We start from the raw sequence: 11,947 nt of genomic DNA, 5'->3' as shown, positions 1-11,947 counted from the left end.
CTGTTGACCCCCTCAAAGAATTCTAATAAATTGGTGAGGCATGATTTCTCTTTAAAAGAGCCATGTAAAATTCTTTCCCAACACATCATGTTCATGTTTGTGAGAGATAATTCTGTTCTTTACTATAGTTTCAACCAATCGCCTGGTACTGAAGTTAAGTTTACTGGCTTGTAATAGCCAAGATTGTCTCTAGAGCCTTTTTAAAAGATCACATTAGCTAGCCTCCAGTCATCTGGTAGAGAAGTTGATTTAAATTATTTATATACCACAGTTAACAATTCTGCAATTTCATACTTAAATCTCTTCTGCACTTTTGGATGAATACTGTCTGGTCCTAGTGACTCAGTACTGTTTAATTGATCAGTATGCTCCAAAACCTCCTCCACTGACCCCTCAATCTGGGACAGTTCTCTTTTGTCAACTAAAAAGAATGCCTCAGGTGTGGGAATCTTCCTCACATTCTCTGCAGTGAACACCAATGCAAATAATTCATTAAGCCTCTCTGCAATGGCCTTGTCTTCTTTGAGTGCTCCTTTAGCACTTTGATCGTCCGGGGCCTCATTGATTGTTTGGCAGGCTTCTGGCTTCTGTTGTACCTTAAAATGTTTTTTTGCTGTTAGTTTTTGAGTCTCTGGCTAGTGGCTCTTCAAATTCTTTTTTGGCCTGCCTAAATATAGTTTTACACTTGACTCATCGAAGTTTACACTGCTTTCTATTTTCCTCAGTAGAATTTGACTTCCAATTTTAATGGCCTCTAACCACGTTTTACTTTGTTGTTTAGCAATGGTGGCACTTTTTTTATTCTTTTACTAAGTTTTTGATCTGGGGTATACAGGAGGAGGTATCACCCCTATTTAACAGATAGGGAAACTGAGGTACAGAGAGGAGAAATGACTTTCCCAGGGTCACACAGCAATTCAGTGGCACAACCAGAAATAGACCCTATGTTTTCTGACTTTGGGTTCAGTGCCCTAAGCCACTGGTTCATGATGTTTTGGTCCAACCCACCACCTGATTCACTACATACATCAAAGAACTGAAAATAGCAATGCAATGCACTGACTTAGCTCTGATCTGACAATACTATAATGATATATATCATGAAAGAGCTGTAGCCATTCCATAGATAATGTTGAAAACTGATTTTCCTCATCCCATCTATTACCCTTACTTGGCACCACCCCAAAGAGAACCTTGGTTCCTAATTAAATTAGCAAAAGTTTATGGAAAGGCCATAACAAATTACTGGAGGCAGGACCCTGTAGCCCTTATAGTTCAGTCAGTAACGCAATCATCATGTAAGTGCTTCAGTCATAATGTAATTCTTGTATAAAAGAAGCTCTCTCTGTCTGTTCTCCAATTTCTACGTAAGTCAGCTGTACCTCCCATTCTGTCAGAGGTAAAGGACACAAACTACAATGTACGCTGTGATGCTTGGTGTTAAATTGATTTCATGTAAAATCTGATTATTATACAATAAATATCAAAGCATACACAGAAATGACTATTAAAACTGTTAAATAGAATAAAAAATCCCATGTAGTATATTTTAAGTAAGTTATTTTCAGCTCTCAAATGTCAATTTTTTTTATTGGCAGGGTTTAAAGAAAAAAGGAATTACTGCAATATGCTTACAACGCCAAATAACTAGCAGATTTACTTGGAAATTCCCTGTACTCAAAAGAGTAAGGGCTGTAAATAGGGGAGGACAAACTACATTATTTATACATCAAAATCTTTTTAATTTCCTGTAGTAAGAGTAAATAATCAAGATATCTTTATGTGTTATATTTATGTATCATTAGCAGGATATTTCTGCTAAAATTATCGGCTAATTAGCAATACTGATATATAGTTTGCCATCTTTAGGTATCATAGTTGACACCACCATTGAGGGTGGGGCAATTCATATTACTCAGAGCTATTGTTTCAGGCTCTCTGCACAAACAAAGACAGCACTTGATTATGCACCATACTCTCAAGGTTTTCTTCACAATGATGAGGGCAAGAAACAATTAAAATAAATCTTAGCCTTTCGAGTATCCATTTAATGATACATTCAATGAAAATAATATTAACTGGAAATAGTAGTCAGTAAATATTGTAGCAGAATTGTTTGTAATAGCTAATAAATCAAAAAGTAACACATTAAGGCCTTGATCCTGCACAGGGGTCTGACGGGAGCCCTCTGATCTTCAGTGAGGCTCAGCCTGGATACAGGAGTCAGCTTGCATGGTTTTAAATGCAGGCTCCAGGCCTATGGCTTAGATTTTGCTATAGCCCTGATGTCAATTTTCGAACATTAGAAGTCAAGAATTTATTTGCTAGTGAAAGTCAAGAAAAAAAATGTGATTGAACAAGAAGTTTTTTAAAGAACCAATTTTACAGCAACTGTAACTTCACATTTACTTGTAAATTCTCAGAAAATTCATTCCCTGCTTAAAGATTAACTGCAGTAAATTTTAGAAGGATATCATATCTTCATACCAACAGAGAGGTTTAATTCTTTATTTAAGTATATAGCATAGCTTTAACTATAGAGCTGCCATGCTGCATCTGTAACATATATATGCGTATCAGTAAAGTTTTTAGAGTGCTTCAGGATTTATCTGGATGAAAGACACATAAATGTGAAGTAATTTTAACTGTCTCTTGACTCCAACTGTCACGAAAACATAAGTTTGGTCAAATATGAAATTACATAACTCTACAATTGACCTAAAGAAAATAAGTATCTTTTTCAAGTTATATATGCCTTTTAAACTAGGCAACTAGATTACAGACTATTGAAAAAAAACTATAGTACCAGATGGGGAAGTGTTAACTGCCATATCAAAATCAAGGAAAGAGAATCACAAAAAGTCAATTATGTTCAAAATAATGTTTTAGAAGAAACACACTCTGTGACAATGCAATTGTTTTAGTCTATGTAGTAGACATCATTCAGACAGGAAGCCTTTGGATAGTAGTTTCTCCAGGTGCCTGTAAAGAGAAATATGAAAGGAATAATTAAAAATCACTTAACACAGTTCCATTTACAAAGAGGCTAAGAAACGTTCCCTGCCCTAACGAGTTTACAGCTTAAGATACACAAGACACTACACAATACTTTGGGAAGGGACAGCGAAGAAAGGCTCAGAAGAAAGACTGATAGAATCTTGCAACAAATTGGGTTTAAGGAGGAATACGAAACAAGGGCAGGTGCTTTGACAGACTGGCTCCCAGCCTGAGCATCCTAGCCCAGCCTCCTCCCAATCTTATTCCTTTGCTGCCTCCCCAGCCCAAAGTCCAGTTTCGTCCTCTCTGCATGAGAGTCAAATGACTGTCTCCACACTATAGGAATACCAGCAGAGGGGGCACTGAAAACACAGGATGGACAGCCGCCCTGCTGTTAGTTCCCATGGCCCGTGTCCTACCAACCTGCAGAGGCCAGTATAGCAGTAATCGGAGCAAGTGTCCTGCTTAGCCCCTGCAGCCCTGAGTGGGAGCACGTCCAGTGCAGATGGACTCTTTAGAAAATTTAGCTGCTGAACTCTAACCAGCATATGTGAACTGAGATTTTCCAAAGGGTTAAATAACTCGGCCTTTCAAAATGAACAAACAAACTACACACAAAAAGCCAACCAAACAAAAACACCACTGCATGAATATTTTTAGCATGGGCAAAATGTTTTCCCTAATTGTTCTTGGAAATGGCTGACCCATTTTAGAAGACACAACAACAACAACAAAATCAGCATGAGGCAGACACCTGGCATGGAAAATTTTAGCCTGAATGGTTGAAGTTTTGGCAAAGTTATAAACAATGGGAAACAGGGTCTGATAATGGGAAGTGTTAGGTAACCTTAGAAATAGACATCCCTACCAGATCCTGCTATGACGACTCTCTTGTAATTAAGTATAAGGGAGCTGGTCACAATGGCCTACAGATCTTTCATATGTGATTAACTAAGAATGATTCTACTTTTGTGTCTGCATTAAAATATACTATTTGTATTTGTATTCTTACTGAACTGTAATCATGTTATACAGTGAAACAACTGCTGAGGAATACTGGGAAAGCCCCAATAAAAATATGAACTCGCTACATTTTAAGTCTTATAAAGAATTACAAAATTTCTTATTCTTAAAAGCAGCGGACATTATCAGAACCTTGGACAGCAGCGTGGGGACTCTGCAAATTAGGGTTTTTGCTTCAGATAGCATGGACACCTGTACCCCATGAGATACTCTCAGAGTTCAAAATTTTGCATCTCTCAAATGTACAACAGTTATTTAAATAACTGGAGCTTTCTAATACAAACATGAGGTGTACTCTATAATGAATAATTACTGAAACTTTGAAAAAAGTCATTTGTATATTCAGAATACCATTTACAGTTAAAAACAGGGAAAATATACACTTTTTGGTCCTTCCCTGCAGCCTTATATGATGACAAGTTTAATATTTATTCATGTATTTTGAGATGTCAAACTATGACACAATATATTGTAAGAGGATATCAAACTACGTCACCATAGAACAAAACCATACAGAAGAGGGGCTTCAAGTGTTTAAAACAGTTTTTGTCAAAATTGAACCTAAATTCAGTTTTAATTGCTTTATTAGATCAGTGAGATTAATTTGTTTGGAAGGTCAAAAAAATATATCAAGAAAGAAAATGACAAACGATTGAATAAATGTTGTGGCCATTACATTAAATGTCTGAATTTTTTTTTTTTGAAATTCATGATGTACATATTGATGTGTTCTATATAACTCAACATTATTAGATGATCCAGGATACAATCAAGAAATAAAATTGGGAAACATTCAAATCTACTTCTCTCAACTTGCAAAACTCCGTTAAAATCCATCCACTCATTACTATGAAAATCCCACTTTACTTTTAATAAATAGACAAAACAACTGATCACTTTTGTTTGAAAGTTCTTGAAAGCAATAAGATGGTCACAAGACTTTATTTGACTGCTTTGCCTCTCTACAAACTCAATAAGGCTTGCTTTTTTTAAATAACTGATTCGTGTGCTGTATTAATCCTCTAGCATATAAAACAAATCTCTTGGAGGCTGGAACTCCATTGGAGGAGGACAAGGAAGCTGTTGTGTTCTGAGAATTAATCCATCCAGGGAAATCAAAAGCCAGCCACTCACAATACAGTAATCAGCATGTTTTATACTATGAAAGCCTTACATTTCTCATTTAGAAAACACAACTATTACTCCATTATGTAATACCACAAAAAACCCTTTTATTTATTTGTGTTTGTTATTATTTGCCTTATACTTATGGGTTTGTGTATATTCCATTGGTGGGCATACAACCATTGAGTTAAGAAAAGGGTCTATTCCAAACTGGTTAAAAGGAAAAGGGAACTCCCACTGATTATTCCACAACCAAAGATTTATCTGGATTTGCTTTGTGGACAAGATTTTAACTCTTTATAACCCAGAATAGAAAGAAATCCTTTGAATTTTTGTTTGCAAAGAGTTCATTTTCTGTCAGGGATGCATTTTTGTTCATCTTACATTTTCATCACTGCATTATATTATCTAATGTAAATTCTGTAAATGCGTCTCTAAAATAAATCTGGCAATCATTTGAGATTTTAGAATTGTAAGTTTAAACACTTCCATTTTATTTTTTAAGTGCTAGTACCTTTAACAAATCCTTCATTAAAGTTTTTAAGATAAAAAACTAAAGATTAAATCCATTTACTTTTACAGAAAAACACTACATTTATTACATTTATTTTGAGAACCTAAAAATTGAAAGTTTTTTCTTTTAACTGCATGACAGAACTGAGTTGTCACACTTCAGTGCTATGAATGATGATAAATATAGCTGATCTTAAATAATGATTTAACTACTAGCTAAGCTGTAGCCTAAACATGACATGTAAATTTTATGGGAGTTATCAAGGAACTGGAAACTGACAGTAGACGCCACAAAGAACACAAAAAGTACTCTCTGTGCCATTTAACTAGAGGTGGTACTGAATCCTATATCCTACGTAGCTTTTATAAACTGGAATGCAACAGATAAAACAATTCAAAAAAATTCTTCCAGTGTGCTGTCAGACACTTTTCTGCTACATTATTTAAAAATCCCAAATAAGGTATTTATTATTTTGTTGTTTTTCTTTAGGCAACACATTTGGCCTTTTGAAATCAAAGAGAACCTTTTCTCCCTTTAATGTTTACATTAAAAAGGAGAAGTGATAGTCCTACCTTTGTGCATATGATTATCTTTGTGTTTTTCGACATTTGACTACACAGAATGGCTAAAGAATTAAAAGGTGCTGCAGCTCCATAGCCCCTAGCCTAAAGCCAAACATTGCCTAAAATGAGTGCACTACTGCTGGACAATAATCTCATCAAATCTATGGATACGTCAGGTGAACACTATAAATACCTAGATCATGTGTTTAAATGGAAGGATTTCCGCTTCCCCCAATAATTTAAGATGCAGATAAGCATAAATATAAATGTCTTAGCGTTTAAAAAACGACATTCATTTTCCCTTTGAATATGGTTGTTTAAACTCTAATACATTTATATTGACAAAAGTTTATTATTCCAAATAAAGTGATGAGTGAAGTGATAGTTGAACATGAGCAATTTAATTTAATAAGATCCTTTTGTGGGACAGAACAGAATTCATTCATAGCAGTAGTATATACAGACTTAACAAAATTACCATTAGATAATAACTTTTGTTCTGCTTAACGCATCAAGAGCCATGTTCCTTAATTTCTAAAGCAACAGTTCAGAACAAGAAGAGTTAATCATGCACTTTTTCTTCCACCCATCTCATTCATGCCACATTCCATGGTGGCTGGGTCCAACAACAATATAGGAGGGTATCTAAAATGAAGAGGCAGGGCCTTCCATTCTTCTGCCTCTCTTGAATTAATTAACTGGAAATGAGTTTTGTCAATGTTTTGGAAAGGCAGAGGGGTGAAAAGAAACTGCTAGAATTAATCACAGTGAGAAACTACCTCTTCAGCCGTCTGCCAGAGTTCAGAAAACCCATGAGAAGTGCAAAATAAAAGGAGAGTGGGCTGAGTTATCAACCAAAGGAACAAATAAAATTCAAACAAACATCCAAGTCTCCAAAATATAGACATGTCCCAGAGCAGAGGAATGCAGCATCTGTTGCCACAACAGCTTCAACTTTGTTTTTAACACACTCAGCATAAAGGCTGAAAATAACAAGGTAGAAAAGAGAACTTACGAATAATTTAAATACACAGAAGGCAGCATTGTATGTGTTTAATTCAGGAAGTATTTATATACATCCAATCTCTGTCACTGTATTATATAAATACAATATTTAAACATTCTGATTTATTTTTTGAAGTACCAACATTTACTAATTAGCTAGTTAGAACTGATTCAGCGCTGCTGCTTTTAACACATCACAGAAGTGGTATCTCTCAGTGATTTTTTTAACCATCATTATCTTCAGGTATAACAAATGAGATAAGTAACTATTAATCAGTTTCCTGGCTTCATGACACTTTTTCACTAGCAAAACAAAGAATTAATGAAATTACTGCCAATCTCCAGTTTGAAAAGGTTTTTGCATTTGTGGTGTTCATGTGTCACAGTGGTGAATGATCACTGTTTGACAATTTCTCTGGAAAAGGTCATAACACTTCCAGTAGTTTGGAACTCAAACTGCAAAAAAAAAATTTAAAAATAGAAATGGAAATCCGAACAGGGCCTTCATACTGTATTATTTGGGAAATATCCTTCTTTTTACTTGGTGACAATCTTCAAAAAGTTTACATGGGACTGCTCATGAAGTCGGAGTCTTTCGAACAGATTTCAATATTAGGTTCTCATCTCGTTTCTCAATCTCCAAACCCATGTTCTTGAGGATGGAATTGTCTGCCAGTCCCTGCTGCTCCATCTGTGCAATAACCTCTTGGTTTCTTTCGTTTTGCTCAGTGAGATTTCGGATGGCATACACGGCCCACTGATTCACAACTATAGGAGAGAATTAAGGAATTTCTCATTTTACAAACAAAACAGAATGCTCATTTTAATTCTGGAATGAACCCTCCTCCTCCCCTCCCCCCAAGATTTTTAAAATGCAGTTTAGTAGAGAAAGATACTTTAACAGTATGATCCTGCGAACACTTGTACATGAGTAACATAGCTCATATGAGGTCCTACTGACTTTAGTCAAGTTAACCAAGTTTTATCTTGAATTAAAAAAAAGGCAATTCACCTACTAAAATAAAAAAAAGGGACACTTTCAGATCACCCCTTCTTCCCTTGACACACAAATTCTGTAAAAACAATTTTAAAAAAGCCAAATCTAATTGAAACTCATAGGAACATTTCTAACACAAAGCTAAAAAAAAAATCTTACTGCAATTTTTGCAGCATTGTGCACTCAAGAACCTGAACATGAAATTAGCTACAAACAAGACACAGTGAAGCTGACTGGCTATTTTCATTTACACATTGAGAAAACTTGCAAAAAAGGAAACAAACATAAATAGAGAGTTAATTGCTCTTGTATTAAAATTGTTCATGTAAATGATAAATGGTGGTGTTAGTAACACAGGAGACTTTTTTTTAAGAAACATAATATTTAGATAAAGTTATACAAGTTCAGTTCCTAGTGCTTGGGTCTCTAGCATAAAACCCAGTGACACCCAGAGGACCACTAGTAGGTAGTTCCTGCAGAGATGTTAATGTTTGTATGGACACAAGCAACAACTCATTTGACTCTAAAGTGAGTCCCTTCTGGCTAGGATTGAGGTACATGTCAGAGGAATTAAATTTCCAGCAATATTAATCTGGCATCTTCCAAGAGAACTAAAATATTTCATAAAAATGAATGTCAACTGTTAGTCCCAATTCTGTTGTTGAAAAACTATGTTATGGTATTTTTTTCCAGGAACACCCACATGGGAGACAGACAATTCTGAATAATTTCATATAAGCTTCATATGTAGAAGGATGTGCCTGTAGGGCACCAATTATTTGCAACACGTACATTCACACATCATAGAAGGATGCACATAATTTACTCATCTCCTTGATGTCTTTTGGGCTGGACAGGGTCTAAGTACAGAGATATAATATGTTTCTATGGGCATCTGCCTATGGCAGTAGAAGAGGAACAGCCAAAAACATAACATAAGATAAAAGGAAGTCCAATTAATTATTATTAATTATTTCTGTTGTGGTAGAACCTAAAAAGGAGATACTCAGACCCCAGTGGTTCAGGAGCCAAATTAGCTATCAACATTACCCAAAAGAGCCACCGTAATGTGAATTCATTGTTTCATTTACTATATAGATAGCAAGCTCTTCTGGACAGGCACTGTGTTTCAGATCTAAACTAAGGGGTTATGAGTAATTCATGATATCAGAGGGTTTCTGATAACAAGTGATGGCTCTGGACTCATGAGGGGGTGCCCAGCACAATGGGGCCCATTATTGGTTGGTCTTTAGGCACTACCATAATAAACATGATTTACAATAATAATACCATTAGCTCTTCTCCTTACATGGTACCCAGCTAGATAGGGCTGACTAAAGAGGCAGCTAGACTGATGTCATATAAATCAAAGGATTCTAGACAAACACACTTATCAGGTGATAGTACATTTGTCACATATGATTGACTGTGTATAGCATCCCTAAAATTGGACTAGGAGAAATCTCCAGCAAGTGCATAGAATTATACATCTTTTGGATAGCAGCAATGATTGATACCTGTATTTTAATTAGCGTTGCATCAATAAAACTGTCCTTTACCTTTCAACAGTGTATTATTATTATTACATTAATGCACTGTGAGAACAGAGACTAAAAAGTTCAACAAATGGCAGTTTTTAGGGCTTTTCCCTAAAAGAGTCAGAAGAAGATTTTTACCACCACCTTCCTCTTTCATTTTTGAATTTCTGCCCAGTGGATAGATTTGTATGGGCCAGAAAGGGATTGGGAAATCAAGACCTGGGTGAAGCATGGGAGCAGGTAGGTGAAGAACCATAAAGGAGAGCAAAGGTCTTGAAATGGGAATTCAATAATGAAGAATATCCACTGTTTCTCTCTTGTGAGCATGTCTTTATAGCAGTTAAATGAATGTACAAACAATGATGGTTATATAAAGATATATTAACTGGTCATCTCTCACCGCGGATTACCAAATTTTGCAGTTAGATGAGTACATAAAATAAGTTGACCAAATACCAAGGAAACTAAACCAAACAAAGTAGAATCTCAGTCATCAGCACTAATGACAATAGTGGACAAAATCGAGTGGGAAAGCATGCAAACTAAGGAATGCTGTGGATGAGGAGGAGAATCAAGATCGCAGTCCAGCAGTACTTCCCTAGCCCTATTTCAAGGCATTTAACGGAGGCCAGAAAGAGAACCAGAAGGTAAAATGATGTTCCCCCAGTGGACTGTGTGAAGCAAGACATCACTCACATCATCTCTGCCTATGCCATAGCAGCAGAATTTCACCCACTGAGTTCCCTCTGAGATATGACTCTGAATATATCATCCATAGGGAGCAGATCCGTTGAGAAAGGTGGTGAATTTTTTTTAAGTAGTAATGTTTCTGAGCCAAACCATAGTTTGTTTTAAAATATGAGATTTATTGTATTTTTAAACAATTAAAATTTGTATTACTCTTTGCATTGCCATTACAGGACATGAAGATGGTAATAAGATTAATTCCTTATCATACTTCCTGAAAATGTGTGCTAACTCTAGAGCAAGTGATCGATTCCTATTGTCCCTATGTCAAATTAATTTGTGACAATGTAATTTCTAGTATACCCTCAATAAAAATTATCTGATGAAACCCATTATCATCATCACATGATTTGCCATTAGTGGCCACTATACTTAAAGCTGCAAAATGGTTTCAATAATATTTTCACTTGTTCCTAACTTTCTCCTTTCCTTACACAGGTTTTCCATTGTACGATTCAGAGCCATGAATATGTATAACTCTCCTTGTTAGCATGCTGAGAGGGAGACCCCTGGATGGCTGTGTGCAAACCTAGACAGACTTAAGTGTCAGCAGAGATTAAAGTGAGTCCCTAGCTAATATGCACATTACCCTCTTGTTCCTCTCCAAAGACAGATAGATAGAGAGAAAATTAAACATATTCTAAAGTCTCTAATCCTTCCAACACTTTAAGCACTTTATTGTATACTCAGCTTTAGAAAGAGAGCTTCTGAGGTTTCCATAGTTACTACAAATAAGAGCATGAGCCTGTTTGTTGTGAAACGACATAAAAGAAAAAATGCAGCAAGCATGGTAGATCTGATTTGGTAGGGTTGTCTAGACTTTTCAACAGTACATTTTGAAGTGTCAAATTAATGAATGTTAGGCAAGGAACTGAAGATTGCAGTATCTTTATCACACTGGAGATTCTATATAAAGAAGGGAGAAATGGAAAGAGTAAATCCTTGTTCCTTTTATGAGAATTTCACTTCTCAACAAATGAAAATATACAAGGTATACTCAAGATATATCTAGTTTGCACATATTTATCTAACTTCTCTGAACTGAAGCTATTTAATGCACAGACCCCAATATTTAGTTTGATTTATAGAAATGCTCTAGGCTTCCTGAACATAACCAAAACAGTCATCCTAAATACAGCAGTTCAAGTAGCTGCTTAAGATAACCCACTGCAAATCACTCTTGAATAATTTGCCAACCCACAATTCCAATTACCTGGGAAAAAAGATGAGCTTGCACTGTGCCATGAGATTTGTGCTATCTTGAATTAATATTATAAATGATGTGGGTGAAATCTTGACCCTACTGAATTCAAGGGGATTGTTGACATTGACTCGGGGGGGGGGGAAACAAAATTTCACCCTGTGTTTTTATTGTACCCACTAAACTTCTGCTAGGGTGTATGGTTAAATTTTTGCTAGAAGTAGTAGTGTGGCATGG

The 11,947-nt window shown here is 35.7% G+C and overlaps 1 protein-coding gene across 5 annotated transcripts in view; it reads right to left on the bottom strand.

Moving 5' to 3' along the window:
• Nucleotides 1-2,494: 2,494 nt before the first annotated feature.
• Nucleotides 2,495-11,947, bottom strand: part of ATXN10 (ataxin 10) — a 184,905-nt gene continuing 175,452 nt past the window's right edge. For 2 of the 5 annotated variants that reach the window (XM_050965846.1, XM_050965855.1), the window contains one exon: nt 2,495-2,982. Coding sequence is in view for 4 of the 5 variants with exons in the window: in XM_050965855.1 (XP_050821812.1) it covers nt 2,944-2,982 (39 nt within the window). In the remaining variant the exon portion in view is untranslated. Of the gene's footprint in view, nt 2,983-7,260; nt 7,996-11,947 lie in introns of those variants that run through there. The other 3 variants (XM_050965827.1, XM_050965837.1, XM_050965865.1) reach the window with 2 other exon arrangements.

This window comes from Gopherus flavomarginatus, chromosome 1, assembly GCF_025201925.1.
Source record: "Gopherus flavomarginatus isolate rGopFla2 chromosome 1, rGopFla2.mat.asm, whole genome shotgun sequence".
NCBI classification, from domain to species: Eukaryota; Metazoa; Chordata; order Testudines; family Testudinidae; genus Gopherus; species Gopherus flavomarginatus.
Note: the sequence above shows the minus strand (reverse complement) of the source record. Positions and strands in the feature narration are given on the sequence as shown.